This window comes from Nannospalax galili, unplaced genomic scaffold (assembly GCF_000622305.1).
Source record: "Nannospalax galili isolate Female #2095 unplaced genomic scaffold, S.galili_v1.0 scaffold528, whole genome shotgun sequence".
Taxonomy (NCBI): domain Eukaryota; kingdom Metazoa; phylum Chordata; class Mammalia; order Rodentia; family Spalacidae; genus Nannospalax; species Nannospalax galili.
In genome coordinates, this window is record NW_008359681.1 from 2,183,853 (window position 1) to 2,211,234 (window position 27,382).

The window sequence follows — 27,382 nt, forward strand, 5'->3', positions numbered from 1 at the left end:
CTGCCTCTACCTCCCAAGTGCTGGGATGAAAGGTCTGTGCCACCATGACTGAATTTACTGTTTATTTTAAAGGATGCCAAAAGCATTTCCAAAATGACTATTTTTAAATTATTTTTCTTGCTGTAGAAAAGCCAGAGAGATAATTCAGGGGTAAAGACATTTACTGCCAAGTCTATGTTCAATCCCCAGGACCCACATGATGAAAGGAGAGAATCAATCCCTGTAGGTTGTCCTCTGACCTCCACACACATGCCATGGCAGGTGGCCTACCCTGCAAATAAAAATGTGAAAAAAGCCAAAGCCCAAAGCAACAACTATGCATTTCCTACTTGGAAGACTAGAATTTGTTCTTTCATGTCACAGAGTGATATCTATGTGAAAGAAAAACTGTTTTCTGTCTAGCTAATGATGTGTCTGTTTAAAGCAAAGAGGAGGATGACCATACAATCCTTTTAAATGCTTCTTTTATTTCATTGGTTGTACATTGGGTGAGTGAACTGAATATTACAACCAAAACATAGAATTGATACAAATTAGACTCCTGTTTACACTGTAAGATAATGCATGAGGGAATTCTTTAAGAAGTGTTACAGAAAGATTTAGTAGAAATGTTACCAGTGGTATATGACTGAAAGAATATTTCTGTGAAGTGCTGTTACATCCTGAAAATCAAGAGTGAGATGTAGTTCCAGTACAAGTGGAGAGTTAGTGTCCTAACTACAGTATCTGTTGAATTGTTATCTTCATGTCTTGGATATTGGTGATTTTGTTTTTTTAATTAAACAAAGCATTTAAGATTTATTTATCATAGTCTGACTTCTGAATATAAACAAACTTTTGGCAAATAATATTTATACAGAAAAATAGTTTTAGATCCTCTCAAATCCCAGAATTATTCTATAAAATTACATTATAAATAAATAAAAAGCAAAATCTGTTGTACATATATTTGTACATCTATGCATTTGCCTTGCCTCCTCCTTATTGTAAATGGCATATTTATGACTCTGCATATTATAATCACAATTCTGGAAAATGGATATCATAGTAAAAAATACAGTCGTCTCTCTTTACTTGGAGATACAGATGTTTTTTGATGATCTATTATTAAAGGGCTGAAAATAGTTATGTGCTAATAATTTTTAAAATCAAAATGATGAAATGAAAGGGAAAAAAAAGGCAGTTACAACAATTAGTCTACAAAAATATTTCAGTGATTCCCATAATTTACCTTTTAGTAATGTCTACTATGTTCTCAATGAGTTTAAATGAATAGGCAAAGAAAAAAATGAGAGAAAAAAGAAAATAAATATGAACATTTTAGGCAAGTTGTAGCGTAACTACATTGTTATAGTTGAATTACAAGTATTAATAATACATAGAGATGAAGCTACTAAGGTTAGATAGATACAATTCCTTTCCACAAATTAAAACAAACACAATACAAGCACTATGTCAGATTACACTGAGAATGTGATTTTCTTTTGATACAGTTATCAGATCTATGATATAAGATAAATAGATAGTAAGTAGACTTTGACCAACAAGAATTAAATGCAGATTTTTTTTTCTCAACCAACAACAACAAAAAATGATATGGTTGATGCCTCTAGTTTTCAGAACAGGCGATGATGCCAAAATTTAAAATATTTTACATTCAATCTCAAAAGTCAAAATACTTCAATGACTAAAATGTCCACAAAGAAAATGGATGTTTTAAACAATTACACATAATATTCATTTATAACAGTTGTTTTGTTTCTTAAACAATAATTTAAAAACTATGTAGGTACTGTGTAGGCTATGTGCAACATATAAAATGTGAAATATGAAATATTTGGTACGATAGTGCTTAAAATAAACTTTAAAACAAACTTTCTGAACAAAATTTAATTGTATCGCTATTACCTTGAAGATCAACCAAGTATTTAAAAAAGTAAACAACATTAAAATATGTTTCATCCATATATAGTATATATATGTATGTGTATATATAATATGTATGTTCTTGTATTAAAGTTTTTTATACTTTTGAGACATAAAATATGCTTTAAGGTGAAAGAATTAAAAGAACTATTTTTTTCCATGCTGTAGTTAGTTACAACCCTTTAATCCAACTTTTGAAATGCAAAAACAGTAATGGATTTTTTAAAAAGTGAAACTATCTACTTTTTTTTGTTGTTTACATAGTAATTTAGATTAAAGTCACGGTTGAATCTGCAGTGACTAAACTCAAACTTATTTAAATTAGAATATTATACAGATCTCCTCACCTACAGCTTCCGTGTCTGACTAGGTTTTAGTTTAGAAGAGTTATTCAGTAACAGGCAACCGGAGGGTGAGTTTGAAAGACTAATCCCTTAGATTAGACTGTCGGCATGAGCCTTTCTTTCATTCTTGTCGAGCTGGATGAAGTCTGGCAAAAATCTAGGCACTTCTACAAAGTCTCTCTTATAAAACAACTTTAAAAATATACTTGTAAAATAATACCTTCAAGACTTTGTTGGGTGGGGTATGAAGTTCATACCGTGCAAAGTTTCTTTTTTCAATCTATTTAATGTTATTCTAGAATCCCATGATTCAACGCGGCATCTCCAGGCAAACCGAATTCCACACTCTGATGTGTCCCCAGTACTTGTGCTTGAACTTGTATTCGGATTTTAGACCTGCTGGGGCAGGTGTCTGTTTTACTTCACTTCCTGTCTTTGCTGCAGCGTTCATTTCGTCAAGAAGTGAAACATACCCTTTTATCCAGTCAGGAAATGAAATGACAGTGATTGGAGTTAGAATCGAACCTGCCCTTGGAATAGGTGCTTAAACGAATGCTAACTGTTTATTGCTAAATTTGAAAAATTCTGAGTCCAAATGAGTATATCGGCTGGACTTCCTGCATCAGCTATAGTTATGGAGATAAGACAATATTCCTAGGACAGAAACTATGTTTAGAAACCCTTTAAAAGTAAACTTCATCCTTTATGTCTTTAAACATCACAGCTGGTCTCAGGTAGTTAACTATCTTAGGTTGGAGTATACTAAGCATACCATATTTAATACTCATATAGGACATAGCAGCTCTAGCTTCTTAGGGTTGTGGTCTGTCCAGAAGAACTAAATCTTTATTTAGCATGCAGTTTGTGGCAACTCTATTGAGGAGGAAACAGGATAGTATGTACAGTAACAATGTTTAGTTATTCTCAATGCAGATTCTTGGCATTCCATTCCATTTCTGCTGATTATTTCAGAATTATCTGTTAAAGGAAAAGACAAGCACGTTTCAGACCTTCTGCGAGGGAAAAGAACATGTTCAAGTCTTACTCTTTGAAAACAGACATTTGAAAGCAGAATGTTCTTCAGTTTCTCATAATCCTGATACACAATCATGACTTTGCAAAAATCCCCATCCTTCATGCTGAGAAATTTTACACTTAGCCACCTGTGCTCTGTGGCCACTGTAACAAATGATGATTCAAATGTACAGTGATTCCTATGACACTGTGACAGCATGTATGTGGGCAGGCAGTTTGTTTAGACCTCCGGCTCTTAAATTATTTTTTTTGGGGGGGGGCTTTATATTTCTTTGTTATATGCTCATATTACCGTCCAATTAGTATTTGCTATAGTGATCAAAAAGTCTAATGAGAGAATGTGTTCTTGAAAGTTGTTTGTGAGCTTAAATATATCTAAAATTTAATCATGTTGTTTACCTATTAACTCATAATTCAAAGATATAGTCCTAGCAAAGGCAATTTTGTTCCCAAGATAAGACAGAAATCAGTTTCAAATTCAGGTTATGTCTAAATGTCATAGTCAAGAGAAAAAGTGTTAACAATCTAATCTAGCAGTTAAAATATTCTTAATAAATCCAAAAGCATAAAAAAAAGCTCAGACAAGGCTAAATCATTAAATCCGAATTGTTTCTCTTAAAAGTTAATCTCCAAGTATCCCACACCTTTACTTTACAGTACAGGGTTTTGAATCCAGGGTCTTGCACATGTTAGGTAAGCACTCTACCACTGAGCTCAATCCCTAGCCCCACCAAATTCACCTCTAATATCATGCTTTGGCCTAGATGAGGGACTGACATGTACGGTCCAGTCCATTTAAAGTCAAGTTGAAATCTGAAGTTCTACCAAAAAAATTCTTTGTTCATTGCTTTGATTCAACTTTGTTTAATTAATAAATAAATGTTTATTTGTTAAATAGCCAAAAAAATTTTGGTTAGGAAATAATTGATAAAACTTCTTTATGGTAAATCTCAGCTAATATTCATATACATTATGAGTCAATTCCTAGTAAAAAGGCTCATTTCAACAAACACAATTTGTTATCTTATTAAATCACACTTTACGCTACGGATACTTTTCCCTTTGAGTGAGTACTCCTGTAGTTCATGTGTAATATTTTTTAATATGTCAAAATGATTTCTTCCATAAATATGCATTTTTAATTCACTGAAATATACAAAGGTGAATAGAATAAAAATATGACTTATTTACATTAAGTATTTATGCTAAATGAAAGTTCAAAACTTCAGAAACTGAGATAATTCTTCGTTTTTTAAATTAATTAATTAATTAATTAATTAATTAATTACTTTTGATCTATGCGTATGTATGTCTGTTTGTGAGTGTGCCACATGTGTGCAGGAACCTGCAGAGGCCAGAAGAAGGTGTTGGGTCCCCTGAAGCTGGAGTTACAGGCAGTTGTGAGGCACCCAACTGGAAACCAAATTTGGATCCTCTGAAAGAGTAGCAGGCACTCTAAACTGATGAGTCATCTCTCCAGCCCCTTTTCTTTGTTTCTAAAACAATTCCTTGGAATTTAAAGTTAATTAGGAAAATCACATTTCTTTTGTATGTTGCTAGATTAAGAACAATGTTTAATTTTTTTATTATGTAGATATTATCATAATACCTAGTATTTGAATATGATTATTATATTATCTTTGAATATCATTGCAACTAGGTAATGAGTGGTCAGTTTATAACTTAGATTTAGATATTTGGTTGTTAAATAAGGCTCAGTTTTAAAAAATTTTATCTTTGAGTTTTAATGCTGGGTGTACTAGACTGTGTCTTAAGCTATCAGATCAGGTCCTGTTTTTTCCTCTTACTGTAGCAAGAGTTTCTCTGAAATATTTAGGGGAAAGAAGCTTGTACTTTTTAAACAGACATATATTAATGCATATTTTGGAATATGCATATTTCTGTTTATTGACTGAAGTAAAAAACCCATATAGCATATTTCCAATCGCTGGGAGAGAAAGCACCTGCAGAAAGCCCAATAAGGGGCAAATGAGAACGGGCAAATTTGCATTGCAGAAATTTACAACAGTTCTGAACTTGTATTTGACAAAAAGACCAGGGAGGTGTATCTAGACTGGAAATCAGTTTTAAAATTATTTAAACGTTCCACCTAGGCTTACCCAGACTGCTTTTTCCCTTTGCTCCAGTTCACTCGAGTCAATATATGGATAAAGGCAGATAAAAGTGAGCTTTGGTACTGTTGAACTTGAAATTATGATTGCTACCTGACACCTAGCCCAGAAAACTGGCTACCCAGGGCCCTGTCTTTGGCTACCTTGGAAAGCATACATGTAGCATAAAAAAAGAGTTATACTCTTAAAAGTGGTGAACTTCAAGAGGTTCAAGGATTTGATCTTGAGTCAGGAAAGCTCTCAGGTTTTCTCCTTAGAAGTTCCATTTGTGGGTGGCAACATTTTTTTTTTTTTTTTGAAAGTATCATTTACTGTTAACTTTCTTTTCTGACAACTATAACTTTCTGGAACTGTCTGGATGAAGTGTATTCTGGGGTGAAACACATATTGGAAATGGAGCAGAATCTAGGTGATGAGCAGCAGCCAACCAATGCCACTTATTTCACAATTGCTTCTTTGATCATTGCTTCTCATGCTAGGGGACATACGACACTCCAGGCCATAGGGCCTCCAGGGGAATGTGTGAGGGACACTGAATGTTTGAAGGGCTGCAGGAGACAGCGAAGAAGCTGTGAAGAAAATAAGGACCTTTTCTTTAGTTGTCAGCTTCCCTTCCTTTCCTTTAGTCACATTGTATTATTATTATTATTATTATTATTATTATTATTATTATTATTGATCTTTTGAGACAGGGTCTTTCTGTAGCCCCAGCTGTCCTGTAACTTGCTATGTTGATCAGGCTGGCCTCGAACTCACAGAGATCCAACAGCCTTTGCCTCCCAAGGGCTGAGATTAAAGGCATGTGCCACCACACCAGCGTAGTCACATTGTATTTTTGATTGGCACTACAGAAATACAATTTCAAGATGAATAGGCACATTTTTGTCATTCTACAGTTTTGCCTCAGAGATGCCCTTCTATTCTGTCTACATATTCTACGTGTATCTACCTTTACAACTCTCCACCCCTCCACCATTCTTCATGAAAAATTTTTATCTCCAGGAGTATTGGAAGCTTCAGAAGTTACCTGAATATTAAATATTGGCACAGAACCTTGAGCTTTCCCATTTAAAAATCGTTCATTAAAACACATAACAACAGGGCTGGAAATATGGTGGTTAAGAGTGCTTGCTGTTGTCCCAGCACCTAGGTAGGGCAGCTCACAACTTCCTGTTACTCTAGCTTCAGGGGATCTGATGCCTCAACAGGTACCTCCACACACATGCACATAGCCACACACAGGCACACACACTTAAAAAAAAATATTTTAAAACAAAGCAAAGCAACCTCAACAGACCAAATGTCAATGGTTTCTTTCTGGTTTGCCTTTGGTCCAAGCTGGGGTAGCTACCGTAAGTTCCTAACTCAAGGTACTGTACATGTGTTAGTGGAAGGAGCAACTGAAAACTTTCATGAGGTCTGCAAGAGGGTATGTGTAAGTTAGATGGACAACTAGCACATTGGCTCTCCTAATGGCCTCCTGTCTGCAACATCCTTGCTTTTGCTTGAACTTGAAAATCTACACTCTTGATTTTCATTAGGAACTAAGGATTTCAAACCCTTTTAAGCCTAATATGTTTTGCAGTTATATTCTGAAGATACCAAAGTCTGTGTAGTATTAAGTGACTTATGGCTTATACACATGAGATGCTCACTCTGCTTCTGGGACGAGAATTTCCTTCAGGGCATGGAACTGGTGGTCTGTCTCAGACCCATGCCAAGAACTAGGGGAACCTGTGGTTCTAAAGGCTTATTTGTAACTCTTAGCATGCTAGCTGAGAAGGGGGCTCAGAAGAACCCCTGAGAGGTCATGGAAGAAACAGCCTGGTGTATGAGATGGAGGATAGTGAGGACTGACTGGAGGAGCTCACGCTGGCCCTGCCAGAACCTCCTCCCAGTGGATGCAAGAAACATTGTCACTCTGCCCCATCAGAGTGTCACTGCTTCAGCTTCTGAGAAGCCTTGGCTTCAAGCTATGAAGCTAGGAAAGAAATCAAATGTATTGGCCAAGACACATTTCTATTTATCTCCCTAGAGGACTATTCTTCTAAGTAAGTAGTATTTTATATAACAGAGAACTGTGACAGGAGGCAAAATTTGGAAATACAATTATATCTAATCATGTATGATAAATCAAAATTATGACCTGAAAGCATTTCAAATCCTTTTCCACTAAAAGGAGAATACTAAAAAATGAGAACAGCTGATGTCCACAAAGTCCACAATTCCTTTAATTAATTAATTAATTAATTAATTAATTAATTTTTGATAGGGTTGTCCTAGTCCCAGCCTGCCCACAAGTTACTATGTGGATCAGGCTGGCCTCCATTTGGCAGAGATCCATCTGCATCCGCCTCCCAAGGGCTGGGATTAAAACCCTGTGCCACCACACCCGATGTCACAATTCTATTTTTAAAATGAAGACATACTTGATCTCAAGTCAGGAGTATCAATGTAAATCACTGGTGGTCCCTGTAGTTGTAACCATACAATTTATGATGTAATAACACCAGTTGGTTGTAACTGAGGTTACTTATTAATAAATTCATATTAAATGAACTAAAATATTTCTCCCTGGCTGCTGGATTTAAGAATCTGACGATTTTGCTTAGTATGTATGCACTCTATGTTATCCTTCCCCAAAATGAATGTAGTCCATAACTGGTCTTATATTTACTAAAGACAATGCATGAATGGCACCCAAGACTATCAAAATGGGTCTTTCTATCAGACATGATGTGAGCAGCCATTTAATAATTTCTGAAACCTTAGTGCAATGTTTACCTTTTACTCACGATCAATGGCAGTGATGTTTATAAAGACAGTGTCTGGGTTAGACACTGTCTGAATTCTAAGCCTGTTAGGGTCAGGTAGGGAAATGAACATAAATGAATGAGCTAGGTAAAGATCATGGCAATATCTGCCCAGCTCCAACTAATTGCTACTTGCAAATATCTAGGCTCCATGTTGCTTGACCTGATTCAGTTACCCCAAAGCAGCTGAAAATTCTGCAATTGATTCACATTATATATAGAAAACAACTCTGTAGTCAAATCTGCCTTTGGGCTGGGTTCAGCAATGAACATGTGTATTCACAGCTGCTGGCATGTGTATTCATCAGCCTTACTTTTTTGGAGGAGATACCCACCACATCTAGACTGCTGCTTCCTGAGGTAAGCATCAGTCTGGGTTGCAGTAACACCAGGAGATGCAGTGGTGGGAGAGTTAGTGGGATTGGGAGACAAGGCCTTAGGGGAGTTAATACTGTGATGCCCAGACATTTTAGTTTTCACTCCCAAGAATAGAGCACTTGGCCAGCAGACAACCGCTACCTAAAAAGAAAATATGATTATCGCTCCCTTGACTGAATCACCAGTTATGAAATATTCATGTTGTCTTATCTCTTCCTTAATGATGATTGACTTAGGCTGGACCATCCATCACATCAAAAAAAGAGCTGACCAGAGTGTGAAATGCACTTGGTTGAAAGCAAAATAGTCTGTGCAGAAACGGAAACACTGAACTTGAGCTCATCAGCAGCAATGGATCCAACAACCGAATTAGCCAGTCTTCATGCAGGAGAGTGCAAAAGAAAGAAGGCAAAGCACCATGGGATTTTTTTTTTTTTAGTATTTTGGAGATAGCAAGTGTTACTTTTTTTGAGTTTTCTACCTTGTGGTTGATCTTTGGGAACTGAACATATCCTGTGAAAACGCTTGAGTTTCTAGATAGCTTCTAAAATGTTTATACTCATAGAAGTACCCAGAGATGATTCAGAGATGTTATCTTCAGAGATGGCAGCTCAATACTGGGATCATTAAGAACTCTTTCAGCTTTGCATGAATGATGGGGAAAACATTTCAATGAAAAGACCAACCGTTCCTGTATATTCAAACCATGATACAATTAAAGAAGAACAAGGGATGCCTCACTAAATCTCTCTCCTGACTAACTGTCAAAGGCTGTCTCTGTCATGTTGACTTTGGAGATGTAGATAAATATATCTTATAATAAAATATTTGTGTAGCCTTGCTGAGCTATGAAAGAATCTCAGAGGATCTTGATGTCCCCAACAGGGGAATTGAGGTAGACATTTCCACACAGGTGCATTAAGCAAGTCCTCAGCAAAACAGAAGACAGGAGGAACATCTAATTCATCCTTGTGTCCCTCATGTCTAGGCTGGGGAGGAGCACACAGGAGTAATATCTGTATCTGGCTGAATGAATGGTTGAATGCACAAAAGTAATCAAGGACACAATTCTAAGTCCACAGAAGACTACCAGGTGATTTAGGAATGGAGAGCAAGATCAAAGGGCCCCTTGGACAAGCAATATACATCTCTGTACCCCTTCAGGGATCTTAAAGATTCAGAATATCCAAGAAAAGAGATATCCTTCCCCACTGTCTTCATTTACACACACACACACACACAGAGAGAGAGAGAGAGAGAGAGAGAGAGAGAGAGAGAGAGAGAGAGAGAGAGAGAGATTCTCCAGGCTGGAATCTGAATGACTCAAAGAGGCATGGCAGACAAGCAAAAATTCCACCTGAAGAAAACTTCTAAACTCAGTAGATGTCTTAGAAGGCCTTTTCCATAGTTACAGGGCCCTGCATCCCTCCAAAGGCTATTAGACAAAAGGGTATGTTGTCTCCTAATGAATAAAATAAATTCATTATTTATTTTAAAGTAGAAAAGTAAGTGGGAATTCCCCCCAAATATGACCAAGACTTGCCTGTTACCATCCTGATATTTACTTATTTTGTTGTGCTAGGGATTGGATTCAGGACCTTGCACAATCGAAGCAAGTGCTCTATCACTGAGCTACATCCCAGTCCTCTACTTAAAAAGGACTCTAAACCTCTGCGCTCCTGCTTGCACCTTGCTGCTGCTGGGATTATGAGTGCAGGCTACCATGCTTGCTTTCATGTAGTACTATGGATTGAACCTTGCTGCTGCTGGGATTATAAGTGCAGGCTACCATGCTTGCTTTTATGTAGTACTATGGATTGAACCTTGCACTTCGTTCATGCTAGGCAAGCACTCTACTGACTGAACTACATCCTGAGTCTCTGAAAATTAGTTTGATTTACTATTATTTTAAGGGAATACTGTTTTGAGGAAGGGTATTGTGGTACCACATTTAACTTATTTTCAAATGCATTTTTCATTTGTACAGACTGTCAAATATGACAGTCTCGCTCTTGAGAGGAGCAAATTGAAATTGGATGGTATGTGTATAATACTGGGAAGCACCTTAAAGAGTAGTTGTATTAGAACTATTGTTTTGCTTTATGTTGCTAATAAAAGTCAACATCCAAAGGTCTAATTCTCTATTTTCAATGACATTATCTTGTTGATGACTCATTTTTAATCTGTTGTTATCGAACAGAAGACTTTTGGTATATATTCCGATATATGAAATATTGTCATATAAAGTATTAGTAACTGAGCTCTTAGTGAAAAGTAGTAACATCAGCCTCATTAAAGGTAATTGGTCAAAATCCACATTGGCAACTTATCTGGACAAAATCCTTAAATGGAAGTTCCTGATTTGAGCAAGCTTCTACTGCTCATGTGAAACCAGGTCATGTATGAAAACATCTAGACTCATGTGCATATTGCAGTGTGGCTTTGATCATGGCCTCTTCTTCAGCCCCATCCTTCTTCTCTCAAATCATCCTCTGGGGATGAACTCTGGTCTTTTTCCATTGAAATAGGGATCTGGTCATCATGTATGTGATTTACAAATCTCAAGATTGTCCCAGAGTGACTCTTTGTTTTTTTGTCAGAAAGTGTATTTCTAGAATTATCTTCTCTTCCAACCAATTCTTACACACAGCAACCACAGCCCTGTTGTTTTATCAAATGCCAAACAAATGGAATGACTGGATTGCTTTCAAACATTGTATCTACAAACTGTAATGTGGTTGGTTAGGGGAAATAAAGGGCTTGGGTATATTTTTAATGATAGCAATCTCTAACTTAACATGAACCAGACAAATTCATTCCCTTCCCTCCAGATGGCCCATCACCCAGGCATGCTCTGTGCCTGCCATTATTAGTCCTTCCTACAGGGATAGGAAACCCTCCTCCCCACATGCATTTCTGCCTGTCCTTCAATGGTTGGGGTGCAGGGCTGGCCCATCTACAGAGAGGAAAAGAAACAAGACGAGGGGAAGGTTTTTAAAGAAACAGAGAAAAACCACCCTTCCTCACTCTGGTCGCAGTTTCTCTCCTCACCCCTGGACGATTCCCAAGGATCTTTCCATTGCTTTCCCAGAGACAGGAGGATTGTTCTTAGACCATGTTCTAAGAACATTTTTCTGGTGTTATTGAATAGCATATGAAATTCTAACATACGTCTAATATATGTCACCCAAGAGTGACTGGTTTTTACAAACAAGTAAGAAAGAAGGTAAAATGATATTAGAGGCAGGTTCCCTTTTTCTTTTCTTGATCTGGTCCCCTGGTACTATAGAAGTGTTGAAAATATACTGGAGAGTGCTGTGTGTTTACTATGAAAGAGGAGCTTTGAGATTATGTTTGCTCAATAGCTGTGCGAGAAGACAAAAATAAAAGCTTTAGGTTGGAAGGGCCAAATAAGAGCCAGAAAGAAAAGCAGCAGGCAGACCAAACCACAGCACCATGGAGAACAACTAAGGGTGGTGTGAACGAATTTTATAACTATCAAGGAATATGCCTCAGGGTTTGTGTGTGTGCATGAGTGTGGAGGTGTATGTCAGTGTGGGGTATTTTCTCCTCAACTGCTCCTCACCCTATTTTTTGGGAGTGGATCTCTCACTGAACCTGGAACTCACCCATCTGGCTAGGCTGGCCTACCAGAAAATCCCAGGATTCTTCCATCTCTTCCTCCCCCACGCTGGGATTGCAGATACATACCCCTGTGCTCGGCTTTATGTGGGTGCTGAGGATCCAAACTAAGGTCTTCATGCCTGCATGGCAACACTTTACTGACTGAGCCACTTTCCTGGCCCCCAGGTTTTCACCTGACATTCTTGACTCCATACTGCACATCCCAAAACTATTCAACAAATCCTCCCTGACTAATATTCCAATGAAGGACTTCACCCCAGATTATGGCTCCTCTACCTCCCGCAGGTAGGAGAAGGGAAGGAACTTTGGTTTTAAAGTACATTCTAGAAGTTTGGGGTTAGACATCTGCTTTTGACATCTTTCTTGAATCCCAAAGATGCACAAGCATCCACGAACATGGATGGTATTTTGTCCACACTGCTCTCTACAAACAATGTCATGAGCACAAATGTCTCTGAACGGTGCGCCCAAAGGGCCTTCTGTGGTTTAGACATCTTTGGAAAGCAGTTTGGGGACTGAACTCACATAAAGATTCTCAGTTTGGTACAGCAGAAATTTCACTGAAAGAACACTGTGGGGAATCATCTTTCAAAGATCATGTTCTGATTCAATGTAAGACCTCTTGTGAAATGTACCTCTGAGTCAGCTGGGGTTCTAATCACTAAGACTACTGTAGTCTCTATTGGAAAACTGAGTTCTAAAACAACTGGCCAAAGAACTCTAAACACAGACTTTTAAAATGAAACACTGTATATATCAAAGAAGGCTAAATACCACTACTATATCAAGAAATGATATATACAATTTGGGCTACACTATTGAAGCAAAGATTCTAATTTGGAATATTTACAATGATATGATTAGGAAGTAGGTTTGAGATTAAATATGCTGTCCACATCTGAGTGGGCTCCCTGACTGACAGCTCTACACATGCAGGTAGAATCTAAGAGAGACGGGGAGGAATAACACAGACAGAAAAACTGAAGGACTGAGAGAGAGAGAGACAGACAGAGAGAGAGAGAGAGAGAGAGAGAGAGAGAGAGAGAAGGGGAGGAATAACACAGACAGAAAAACTGAAGGACTGAGAGAGAGAGAGAGAGAGAGAGAGAGAGAGAGAGAGAGAGAGAAAAAACCTTTCAATTGTGCAGAAACTTAGGCTGCAAAGGAAAAAACAGAAAGCAGACGCAGACTTGAGTGGGACTTGTCTGTGCTGCCGACTCGATTTGTGACCTGTCTGAGGCTTAGTTTCTTTCTGTTTGTAGCACACCAGCACCTCTGCAATATTGTGGGGTAAAATGAGGTTACTAGTAGTTATCCTCAACAACTCCCTGGGAAGAGCGGAGCTATCCTGGGGTAATGCATGGATGCCAAAGGAGGATGCTCTATCAACGAGAACTCGCACTCCATTTTGTTTATTACAATGTGTTTTCATCAAAGGCTGGGTCTGTCATTGTCACTTGAGATGATCTGTATCCCATGACTGCAATCATTTACACATTTTTCATTGCTTGTATCCTTCATTATGTAAGGCTCATGAGAACAAGGACTGCTTTCTCACTGCTGCATTCTCCGAGTCCAGCACATGGCGGGGGGGGGGGGGGTTCCTAATACACACTTGCTAAGAGGAATCAAGAAGATGTGCTGTCATTGAATAAACAGCAGGCTTTTGTTAATAAGGCCTTCTGTCCCAGGATAAGCCCCACTCCTAACAGACGCAGGCCACTGTGGAAAACCACAGCTGCATGCAGTTACCTGCCTTACCAAAACAGCTCTTAAGGAGATGCATGGCAAGAAGGCACTTTTAACCTTATAATCTTACACTGTAAGACTCAATATCAGTCTAGGTACAATTTGACCTCTTTCTTGCTAATCCTTAATCCCTTACTGGAATCTTCTGTCCATTAACAAAAATTGTGGTAATGCAGACATAACATTTTACTATTTTAACCATTTTTAAGTGTACAGCTCAGTGATATTACCCCATTCACCATCATCCATCATCCATCTCTGGACCTCTGCCTTCATTAAACACCAATTCGGAATTCTCCCCTTTGTCACTTTTTTCAGTGCTAGGAAATGAACCAGGCCCTTATGCATATATGGTAGGAATGCTCTCTACCACTGAGCCACGTCAGCCCTGTACTAAGAGACGGGGTCTCATTATGTAGCCCAGACTGGCCTCAAACTTGAGAGTCTCTTGCCTTATCCTGTATGTACCACCAGGTCTGGCTTCATTTCTTGCCAATTCATAACCTATGTTCCATCTTCGTCTCCCTCTTTTGCCTCCCTCTTGCCCCCACTTCTCCCCTCTTGCTGTGAAATGGGATTCCTATTTTTTTTCTGTTGTGCTCATGAACCATCACCATCCTCAGCTCACTTTTGAACTTAATTCTATGGTTTTACTAAGGACTCATCCAGCTTCTAGCTGCTCCCTTCTCCTTTGTCTTCTGCAGGTTGCCTGAAGCATTCTTTCTCAACTAGTGATGCTCAGTTTATTGAGGTTGATAGGAAGATACGAAGATGAAGCTCTACAGGGACAAAGGAAAAAAGCTGTCTCCTCTTTAAAAATTATTGTTTACAAAATAAAAAGTGTGGGACAAGAGGACTTCTGGTTGAGTCCTTCCAGCCAGAATTACCTGCCAGCTTACCTTGGGAAGGGTAAAGTGGTACCCTCCTCCCCACTGCATCCTAGCTCTTGTTTACTGAGTTGAAACTGAATTCCCACATTGATCTCACCAACTACCAGAATTTTCAGACCATTTCTGATACTGCACTTAGACCTTAGAAAGTTTTCAACTCTACTAGAACTTTCTTCTTAAATGGTTAAAACTTTTAAAACCAATAGTTGAACTTTCCTCCCCTATTCTTGTAGTGGTGCCTGGAATCAAATCCATTTCCTCATGCATGCTAGGCAAAAACTTGACTTCTGAGCCGTATCCCTACTATATCCTCAGTCTCACTGGTGGGGATGCTTAAAAGAGCCCAGGCCTACGTGACCATAAGCTCCAGTCAAGTACAAGATTTGCAGGCTGGGAAGCCTGAGGTCTAAACTTGCCTAGCCACTTGACTGGATTTTATGCAATTTATTCTTTATGATTTGTTCTCATTTGCTTTCATAAGGCTCTCCACAGAGCAATACTGAGTATTAAATGAAATAAAGCATAGGAAGTGTCTGATACCTAATACTGGGTTTTGATAAAGGTTGCTTCCTTTCCCTGAGGCTACTATTTTAGATTCATAATCCTAAATCAAATTTGGTCTCAGCTTCCATTTAAGTAGTTATTCAAATAATACTATTTTACATTTAAATATAGGTTTGGGGCTGGAGAGATGGCTCAGCTGTTAAGAGCACTGTCTGCTCTTGCAGAGGACCTGGGTTCGATTCCCAGCACCCACATGGCAGCTATGAACCATCCTTAACTCCAGTTCCAGGGGAATCTGACGACTTCTTCTGACCTCTGCGGCACTGCATGACATGGGTGCAGTCACACACATGCAGGCAATACACTCATACACATAACATAAAAATAACAAATAAAATATTTTCAAAAAATATAGGTTTGTATGCCACTCCATATGTTGGAAATACATTTGATTCTGATGAGTTTAAGATTTCTTAGAATATAAAATGCAGTTGCTTCCCTTCTGTAGCACATATCCTGTCACTGATGACGAATCTACAGTGAATTTCTATGATTTTTCATTAAAGTTTTGACTGTCAGCACATATTATTCATTTTGAAAACTGAAATATTTTCTTATTAAGAGCACTGGAAGCCATCAGTGCTTGAGGGGCAGTGTCAGCTGTGGTAGGAAGCTGACATCCCCTGACAGGCAAACTCTCCCATTTTAAAAAATTTATTATTTTTATTTTATGTGTATGAGTGTATTGCCTGTATATATATGAGTGCACCCATGTTGTGCAATGCCGCAGAGGTTAGAAAAGGACGTCGGATTCCCCTGGAACTGGAGTTAAGGACGGTTTGTAGCCGCCACGTGGGTGTTGGGACTCAAACCTGGGTCCTCTGAAAGAGCAGTCAGTGCTCTTAACCGCTGAGCCATCTCTCCAGCCCCAGAATTTCCCATTTTTTTAAAAGTGAGACCTGGGTCAAAATCCAGGGACTAGGCTTAGTGGATGTGTTACCATGGCAAAGCCACTCAGCATCTTTTAGCCTTAGTATTCCTTATCTCTATAATGGGAATTGAAAACTGTCCCTCATACAGCATTGTGGGCACTAGTTCATTAATTTAAAGAGTGCTTTGGAGATAGTATCATATAACAACACTGAAACTATCTTTTCTGATTTTTGGTAGTACTAGGGGTTGAGTCTGGGGCCTCATGTACTTGAGGCAAGCACTCTTCCACTGAGTTGCAGCTCCAGCCCTTGAAACTTAACTTCCTTGTTTAAGTCCCAAACTGTAAATCTTTTGGCAAGCTACATTACTTACTGGTATTTGTTAGATCACTACGCTTAGAGAAAATGTCTGTTTATGGACACCTCTGTGCATCCATCTTGTTTAATGAGTATCTGTGGTTCAACTTTTACAGCCTCTTTTTTCACACAACTCCCATTCAAGGAGGCAACTTTCCAGCTTATAGTTAACAAACATAAAACCCCCAACCCAACTAACTTTTAAAAGTCTCTTGTCCAAGGTCAAGGCATACAATGAAATCTTTCTTTTCCCAATTATTAGATTCCCCTTTCTAAACCTCTTTCCTAGTTCTAGTTCATGTTTCAGGGAAACATGAAAAGCAAAACTAACGACAACAAAAAGAGAACACGACCAACAGAAATCAATTCTAGCAACACCCCATCTCTGAACCTTCATAAGTAAAGCAGTTTACTGGTCCCATTACATTTTAGAGTATCAATGGCCAATATGGAAAGATGATTAATGGGGTAGTTATGAAGTTAATACTGGGAAGAATCCTTGGGGAAAAACAGTCAGGTTTAACTTATCTGGGTCTCTTCCTGATTCCTCACCAACTTTCCAAATTCTAAGGAGGAAGCAAAGTCATGGAGTGTTCAACAACAACATATAGCTAGAGACTTAAGGCTGAACCATGTTTAGATGGAGCAGAAGAGGCCCAAGTGTGCTGTTAGGAGACAAAGTTTCTCATTCTTGTGAAACCTTGAGCAAGTCTATCCAATGTTCTAGTTAGGAGTTCAGAGACAGTTTGAAATTTGGTTTTGCTACTTAATAGTATGATTTTGGGCAGGTTCCCCAGCATCACTAAACCACAGCTCCTTTATCTATGTGATGGAGTTAATAAGGGTCCTTTCAGGGACTTCGGGTTTCAGACAGATCATCCATACCAAAGGCTCTGTGTGATGTCTGGTACTACAGCAAGTGCTCCACGCAGGACAGAGGCTGGAGTTACATCTGTGTTGTCTGTATGCTCTATTGTCCTTGGGGCCTCTCCACAACAATTTAAAGCACTTTCTCAGCTGGAGGAAGGGAGAAAAGAGTGCTCTATGTGGACACGGATCATCAGATTCTAGGTTTGCTTCCTTTGATCATTTGAGTTGGGCAAGACACTTAGCTGACTGATTGTGGGCTCTTCTTCCAATTTATAATGTAACTTGTATCACATTTAAAAATGTTTTCTTAGGGCTGAGGAGATGGTTCAGTGGGAAAAGTGCTGGCCACACAAGCATAGGGACCTGAGTTTGGATCCACAGTATCCATGTAAAAAGCCAGGTACAGATGTGCTTTAATCAAAGACATAGCCTGTAATCCCAGTGCTGGGAAGGTGGGTACAGGAGGATCCGTGGGGCTTGCTGGCCAGTCAGTCTAGGTGAATAAGTGAGTTTCAGGTTCAGTGACAGACTCTGTATCAAAAAAACACATAAGGTGGAGAGTGATTGAGGAAGACACTCAACACTGACCTTTGGCTTCCTTGTGCACAAGTACCTGCATGCATATGTGCACACATGCGTATACACACAAACATGCACATACACCAACTGTTATTCTGGTGGTGTGGCACAAGTATGATAAATTTGCTCTTATGACTTACTGACTTGTATTTGTATAATCGAGTTGGTGTTGGTTTTAAGTCAGACCTGATGCACCTGTAACTAGAAGAAATCGAGTGACATGTTACAGTGATGCATTTAATGATTCTTCCAGAAATGTCTTGTGAAGAATAGTGATGAGTGCCCGTATTTGATTACAGGAAGCTTATCCATGTGAACTCTAGATCTCTGAGTACTGCAGTACAAGGAGAGTGATGCTAAGACTAACAGAATCTGATTACTGGAATTCAAACAAACAGACCAAGAATTCCAGCATATTATACCTGATGCTGAAGCATGATGGATTCTAATTGCTAGAACAGCTATAGTTCTTCATACACCCATGTCAGAAAACATTAGTCAGCCAATTTGTTCAAGTATAAACCAAAGTGAAGATGTCAGAGAGGAGAAGTTGCAGAGGGTTGTGTGGTAGATAGCCTCTCTGGATTCTGTCATTCCTTACCCTACCCCAGAGTTTCTTTATTCTCTCAATCCTTACGATGGAGCTGCTGCCTCACCAGTGAACTTACACTTAGCCTCTGACTCTCAGTGGACACAGCTTCCCATTTCCTGTCTTGTTTCAGCCCATCATTTGAGGCCCTTGGTAATCTGAGCTCCACCTTACCTAGTCAACTTTATTTTCTAGGACTGACCACAGCATTTTCTTTCTTCTTTCTTTTCTTTTCTTTTCTTTTCTTTTCTTTTCTTTCTTTCTTTCTTTCTTTCTTTCTTTCTTTCTTTCTTTCTTTCTTTCTTTCTCTGTCTCTCTTTCTTTCTTTCTTTCTCTCTCTCTCTATCTTTCTTTCTTTCTTCCTTTCTTCCTTCCCTTCTTCCTTCCCTTCTTTCTTTCTTTCTTTCTTTCTTTCTTTCTTTCTTTCTCTTTCCTCCTTTCTTTTTTAACACAAGTTCTCTCACTGGATGGAACCCACCAAGCAGGTAGGCTGCCCCAGGGATTTAAAGGCATGTGCCACCACACCTGGCTTCTTTCTTTTTTAAAAAAAAATTATTATTTTTATGTGTACGCATGTATTGCCTCCATGTCAGTGTACCCGTGTTGTGCAATGCCTACTGTGGACAGAAGAACGAATCAGATCCCCTGGAACTGGAGTTATGGACAATGGTTAACTGCAATGTGGGTGCTGGAATTCGAACCCAAGTCTTCTGCAAGAACAGCTTGTGTTCTTAACCACTGAGCCATCTCTCTAGCCCTATGGACTGACCACAGTATTTTCTACTCCATGCCCCCATCTAATCTCCCCAAGAAGCTCTAAAGCAAGTTATTTGGCTCATCAAAGACACACTGATCCCCTATTTATATCTGATGTAACTTTACCTTCTTTTAAAAAAGTTACATTTGTGTGTGTGTGTGTGTGTGTGTGTGTGCATGTGTGTGCGCGTGCATGTGTGGAGGCCAGAGGAAAACTTTCAGGAGTCTGTTCTCTCCTTCCACCATGTGAATTCCAAGACTTGAACTAAGCTCATCAAGCTTGGTGGCAAGGGCCTTAAACCCACTGAGCCATCTCACAGGCCTGTAACTACATACCTCTCTCTGTCTGTACTATGACATAAACTCTGAACTGATCCTGAGATCCTTTCTAGGCTACACATGCTACTGGAGAAAAATGCAGGAAATGGGAGACAGCACTGACTTTGTGATTCTCTGGATCTGGTCTTTGTGCTAAAGGCTTCAGCTTGTAGTACTGGGAGGAGGGTGGGACCTTTAAGAGGCGAGTAATGCCATGGGGAAGTTAAATCACTGGATCCCCTTGAAGGGGATCTTGTGCCTCAGTTCCTTTCTGACTGTCTTTTGTGTCTTGGTTGCCAGGAGGTGAACAGACCTCTTCTGCTATGCATTCCTGCCATGATATGTTCTCTTAGGCCCCAAAGCAATGGGCCAACTGATCACGGGCTGAAACCCCCTAACGGAGCCAAGATTAATCTTTAATTCCAAGAATCTGATTATCTTAAGCATTTTGCACAGTAAAAGAAAGTTGATTAGGGCGGACTTGAAGGCCAGAGATATGAAGCCAAAAATGTAGGCTCTACTACCTAGTAAGACTGTGACCAAATCTAAGCTTTCATTTTTTCAGATGTAGAAGGGAAAACAGCCCATGTAATAGAGCTAATGTGATAATATATGTAAAGAATATGCTTATGAATCCCCTCTACTCCACTCTTGTTGCTAGCCTTTATTTATTTATATATTTCATAATACACAAATGCGGCATACATTATGTATATGTATTCATGTGTGTGTGCACCCATGTGTACGTGCACCTATGTGTACAGATACACACATATGTGTGTGCACATGCATGTAGAGGCCAGAGGTCTATGTTAGGTGTCCTCAATTGATCTCCACCTTAGTTACTTATTTATTAGTTATTTATTATTGTGTATATAGTGTATGGGTGTACATGTTCATGTGTGTGTATGTGGATATGTGTGTTTGTATGTAGAGGCCAGAGGTCAATATCTTGTGTCTTCCTTAATCTCTCTCCACCATATTTTCTGAGGCAAGGTCTCTCTCACTGAACCTGGATCCAATTCACAGATTTAGTTAGACTAGCTGGCCAGTAAGCTCCAGGATCCCACCTTCATAGCACTGGGGTTACAGATATGTGCCACCACACCCAGGTTTTTATCTGGGTGCTGAGGATCTGAACTCAGGTCTTCATGCTTAGGCATAAGCATGGGAAGACTGAGCTCTCTCCTGGAATTATAGGTATGAGCCACCAGGCCAAGTGTTTTCTGTGGGTTCTAGGGGTTTGAACCCAGGTTCTCATCTTGTGCAGCAGGAAGTTTACCAACTGAACCATCTCCCCAACACCCTCTCTTTACCCTTTAAATACTGTCCAAATTGGTCTGTACTTGTCCACCTCCTAATTCTTCCACACTCTTCAGAGATAGGTCCCTGGCTACTCTGGGGATGAAACCCTGCTACAGAGCCAATTTCTCATGACATGATGTTTACATGTGTGACTTTATTTTTTAATGATATGTTCTGATAATGTCACATCTGTGTACTAGCAATAAATCCCTGGCTATCTCTAGCATCTTCCTCAACTGTTGGTCTCTGTAGTGTCAGCAGAGTCAGAGATTCCTGGTCTTGGAAATCACTGTTTCCAGCCATGTGTCATGGAGAAAGGACTAGAGGAGGCTGAGAGGCCAGGCCCAAACCCAGTCTGCCTGTGACCTGTGGCAGCAACATTTCTGGCAAAGGAGCCATAGTTATCTTTCCTCTCCTCCATACCTACCCACATAGAAAGGCTGACCATTTCCCCAAACACTCAGGAAGTAGCACAAGAAGGCGGAACACGGGACCAGAGTCTGGGGATGTAAACAGGTAAACATTTGCTCTGTTTAGATGAGGTGTTATGAAGAAAGACCCTACTTAGCATTTAGCCTTAGAACATGGGGCTGGGCTCTTGCACTGCAGTTTGTTTGTCTTTCCTTATAAATCACACACACACACACACACACACACACGCACGCACATACACGTGCGTGCATGCATGCAAGAATGGCATATTCATTCTGTTCAAAGTCAGCAACCTAAACTTAGAGAGAGAGAATATGACTTTACTACCATCAATAAAAGCCAAAACACAATGGGGAATATGACTTTTTAATCTAAAAAGATCCTCCCCACCCAAATCCCATCAAATTGCAAAAGAGGATGGCATCTGAAGCACCCTGAGGAGGATGATCCAGCAGGCAGGAAGGCTCCACATAAGGGCTCCTGACATTTTCCTATAGTAACACAGCTGGAGCTGCTGGTATGTCTTTAGGTGATGTATACAAAAGGACTCTACCCAAGCCTCTCACTACAGGGTGTGAATTATTCATGAAAAATGAAACTCTCTACTGGATGACAATGCTTATATAACTTAGCTTCTCCTTAGAGAATCTGCAGATACTTATATTAATTAAACCTCAGGGCTCTTCTGCAAAGCAGCTGCCTCTGAGGAAGGAGAAAGTCTGTTGTCTCTTGATTTTATTCTTTCTTTTTATTTAGTTGTTGTTATTGTGTGTATGTGTATGTGTGTGTGTGTGTGTGTGTGTGTGTGCACTCATGCCTGTGTAAGATGTGTGAGAGTCATGTGTGTGCCATGACACACATGTGCAGAGATCAAAGGACAACTTTTGGGAGTCGGATCTCTCCTTCCCCTGTGGGTTCCTGGGATTGAAATCAGATCTTCAGGCTTGCGTGGCAAGCACTTTTACCCGCTGAGCATTCTTGCTGGCTGAATTCTCTGATTTCTTAAAGAGAAAGATAATAACTCCTTCTATATTGCTTCTCATACATCCAAGTTCAAGACCATCAGTGTACCCTTACATTAAAAAAAATTTTGCCCCTAGTAGTAAATTTAGATTCCACGCTGTACACTGAAAGTTAGACTCAGTCTCCAAGAAACTTTAAATAACAGCATTTGTTGAACTCAAATGCTACAATTTTTATAGTTTGGCTCAATCCTCAGTTTCTCTGTGGGTACACACACACACACACACACACACACACACACACACACCCCACCCAATACAGTACGCAATATTTGATATAGACACTTTGTTCCACTTGCAGTAACCAGACCCACTGCTGAAACCAAACCCCACTCTAGAGCCAGAATATAAGCCAAAAACTGAAGGTGGCTTAGCCACTTTGGCAGTGAAATGCAGAGATGGAGAGTGGGACAGGGAGAGAGGGAGAGGGAGAGGACTCAACCCAGCATGTTGTTCACAGGGCTGGATTATGATGACTGTGGTCTCTGCTTTTTTGGGAGAAGAACATACTTTGGATCCAGCTGGTTTTTGTCCTCTGCTTCCAGGAAGCAGCAAACTTGTGAGAAAGGAATGCCTTGCAGTCTGATCCTCTGCAGAGGCTGGCCACTTTGCTGTGAATTTCAGGAGATCTGACAGGAGCCTACTCCTCCCACACTGGGGCCTTGCAGAACCAAGAAATTTTCTTGTGAAACAAACACAGGCCCTAAAATGGGTCAAGTGATGAATAGCAGGAAATGCTGAATGCCTCCTACATTTGTCTGAATATAGTTCTAACAGATGGCATCAAATAATAGATATTTTACAAAACTGAGATGTGAAAGGGATGAAGCAGAATGTGACCTTACCTCTTTGGATTTTTTTTTTAAGTGCAGGTTAACTGACATACAAGCAGCTCTGAGGCTATGTTCACATTCAGAGGTGAGGCATAACAAAGTGGGGTGCTTTTTCTTTAAAAGCAGTTTATAGCAAGGCCAGTTGAAACACAATACATGATTCTGGTTTCTGGTAATTATATTATTTTTGGATAAGATTTTATTGAAGTTGATTATCATATAGAGCAAACCTATATCAGGCATATCTGGAAAATGGAACTTCCTTGTTTATCAACTATTCCAATAAGAAGATGGTCATTCAGGCTGGCAAGAGGGATCAGAGTGTGATCAGGCATGGTGCCTGCTGCCATGCCTAAGGACCTGCACTTGATCCCTGAAACTCATGTGGTAGAAGGAGAGAAACAATCCCTCAAGTTGTTCTCTGACCTCCACACTGGTGCTGTGATAAGCATGAGCCAACACAGACAGAGACACAGACATACACAGACACAGGGACAAATGTACCCACCCACACAGACACACACATACACATACACACTCTTAAATAATCATAAAAAGAGTGATGCATATATATTATCAACTAATTTTCAATAAACTTTTCCTAAGGCCAAATCTCTCTTGAGTGGACTGAATTTTTGGAGAAATGTTCAGACAATGTGATAACGACTGAAGGTCATACATGTGAACATGAACCAGCACTTTGGGGGGATGTGATTAAGTGTTAGTTCACACAGTGCTAGAGACATCAGTTTTATAGACATGATGGGGAACTCCAAAGAGATTCTTAATATTCAGGCTTTAACTTTTTCTTCCAAACACCAGGTCAAACTAGAATGAATTGGATGATAATGCTCTTCCCTGTCCACAAGGATATAATGCAGAACCAGGGGCAGCATGGTGTCTTGACTCTCGACATCTGAAGGGACTTGGCTTAGGGGAATGTGGGGGGGGAGGGCGGAGCTCAGAGAATCAGTAGCTCTGGGTAGCCACATGTTGGGATATGTACACTAGATGCAAATGATCAGCAAGACCACCAAATTGCTGTCCTGGAAAGAATTCAGGTCCTAAGAAGTGGTTTCCTGTGGTTAACCTTTCATTCTTTCTTTCTGCCACTTGACAAATGTGGACAGGTTTTTGTCATGGTGTGAGGGTGTTTTGATGTTTCTTCTTGGCTTAAAGTTGCCCTTCGTTTTTAATAAGCAAAGGTGAGACAAAGCAGGCCACTTGCCAGCTGCTATTGTCCCAGTTGAGGTGCTTGTTAAAAAACTGCAGACTCTCCCACCTCGAATCCATCTGCTCAATCTTTCCAGCTTCTGTTTCTAAAAGTAGCCTGCTTGAAATCCCTACAATGGCTACAAAGGGGCCAAAATCTTTCACCTTTAATCTAATCTTTTACAATGGCCACAAAGGAGCATTAAGGTCCTGTCTAACTGGAGGCATACATATCTGAGTCACACCCACACATTGATGCTCTGACCAATTGAATTAATGGCTCTTTTCTGGCTAAACTTTATATTCCTCCCCCTCTTTGTACATTTGGGCTGAATTGCCTTGCTGTCTAATGATACCTTAAGGGTTGTGCAGTCAAAGTCCTTGTGGAAGTCAGAGGACACAAGGTATACTTTTAACTGGGTGCAGGGGGCTCAGGAAAGACTCAGCACAAAGTACCTTAATTGGGCCTTTAAAAAGGATGCTATTAAGTGAACTATTCTCTGGATATAAATGAAGAAGCTACAATTTAAAATGTATTTATTTGGAAATTGTTCTCTCCCTTTTTGAAATAATAGGTGATTTTTGGAATCCAAAATACTAAAGCAAGTATAGCAGAGTTCTATAATCATTTAGGCTATAGGAATTTTAATCAGCATTCTTTTATTGTCTATAAATTTAAAAAGATACTAGGTGATGCACACTACAAGATGTTTCTATCTTTCATTTCAATATAGATGCCTACAAAGGTATACACTTGAGTCTTGTTACTGGGATGAAACTGACTAATTTACATACTATTTTTATTTTCTTTTATGATTTTGCTTGTTACCAAGGCATTATGAGATTGGCAGAAGCCAAGAGTTGAGCCTAAAGGAGAAAGAATCCACATACACGCCTCACCAAGATTAATGGCTAATTCTTTCTTAGATTTCTTCTTTAGAAATTATGTGATTTTTCACTGATTACAAGATCACCCAGAATCAGTGAGGTCAACTCTATGATTTCCAAACATGACCTGGGTCTTACACAACAATTTTGTTCTCCTAAGTTTGAGAAATCAGTAAGACTACTTCCTTTTCCCTCACAGTACTAGAATTTATTGCTTACGAGTCTCACTTGATAGACAGTGATAGACTTGTGAGACTTCTGTATATTCATAATTACACTATGGAACCTAAGAGCAAGGTCTTTGCAGCCAAACTGCCTGGGTTTAAACTCTATCTAGATCATTGATTAGTTGTATGACAGTCAATACAAGTAAATTTTGTTCCAGTTCTACCATCCATAAAATGGGGAAGATGAACACTATATCGACCAATCTCATAAAAACCATAGTAAGGATTGAATGAGTATATTTATACATACATATAATTTCATATATGTGATACAGTAGAATTTATAATTTAGAATCACACCTGCTACATAATAAGTGGCTCATACTATTTTTACATATATTGGGATTCAAAGACCTTCACTGAAACACAAAATAGTCCAATAAATTTGCTTGTTATCTTTTTGTTTACATATCTGTTCCTGGAGCTAAACAACCATTTAAAAATATTTCCTGAATGTACTTATAGTCTGTATTTATTTAATTTCAAACTACTAGTCTAAGGTTAAAGAAATTCTTATTGGTGATTGGGCCTGAAGCTAGCTATTATAGATTGGTGGTGTGCACCTTGTGGCCCACTCTGGGGTTGGTACAAAGAGCTCTGGACCAGAGATGCTGCTATTGAAGTTCTCCTTTGTCTTCTTTCTCTTCCGAGTCACTTGCATCTAATTACCAATACCATGAGGTTTGAAATATTTGAGCCGACAATTTGAATTAATCAAACGCTGTCAAAATTGCATTCTGGGTCAAGTACTGATGGCTCTTGAAGGATGGGAAAGCAGGGTGCTTGTCACCCACTGACCTCTGCCCTCCTCGGCTACACTCTCCACTCTGCAAGATCTCATGCTTTGTCCTCAGTGGAACAGTCACAAATCTCAGAGGCCATCTATTCATGAGTTTTCAATAGCTTGTAATTCACATGGACCCATTTGATTGAAGTTTAAAGGGTGAACTCTAACAAGATGATAACCTGCTATTGCACAGTCATTAATAATCTCTGAGTTTCCCATTCTTAGGTGCTAAAAAAATTGCCAAGTTCTTTGGTAGGTATTTTGCTCTTTGAAGTTCATTGAAATAAATAATATTACATCTGAAAGTTTATGTTGCAATGATTTGCTTTTCTGTCCTTTTCCCCCATAGGTAAGCAGACCTTTCCAGGAACTGCTGGTGGATTTCACTTCAGCATTTATGCACCACCCCAGAGCAACTATCTGAAAAACTGCAAAACTTAGAATATCTAGTAGTCTTAAAGCTAGTCAGGAGCTCCTTTAATTACAATGATTTCGATTAAATCAAAGTTAAGCTTGTTAGTTCCTTTATCAATCACACCCTACTTTATAGTGATATAGTTAAGCTTCTGAATAATGTATGCATCCCTTCCTTCTAATGCACACACAGGAGCCTACTCATACATTTGTGACTTTAGCTAAATATCCTACAAACACTGTTCTACAAACAGACTAGGCCAGAAAAAAAAAACCTACATGTGTATGTGTGTGTGTGTGTGTGTGTGTGTGTTTGTGTATAAAACTCATGACCAAATGCTTATAATTTAGGAAGGATTTTATTCTAAAACTGCTTAGTAACTTTAAAAAAAAATCTTGGCCTCCTTTTCTTCCTTAGAAAAAGATCTCTAAGTATCAGAAATGC

At 39.3% G+C, this 27,382-nt stretch overlaps 1 protein-coding gene across 9 annotated transcripts in view; it reads right to left on the reverse strand.

Annotated features, from left to right (window-relative positions):
- Positions 1 to 447: 447 nt before the first annotated feature.
- The window catches only part of Mbnl2 (muscleblind like splicing regulator 2), a 172,822-nt gene continuing 145,887 nt past the window's right edge, over positions 448 to 27,382 (reverse strand). For all 9 annotated transcript variants that reach the window (XM_029558905.1, XM_008823601.2, XM_008823602.2 and 6 more), the window contains one exon: positions 448 to 3,248. In XM_029558905.1, the coding sequence (XP_029414765.1) occupies positions 3,121 to 3,248 (128 nt within the window). In that variant the 3' untranslated portion in view covers positions 448 to 3,120. The remainder of the gene's footprint in view (positions 3,249 to 27,382) is intronic.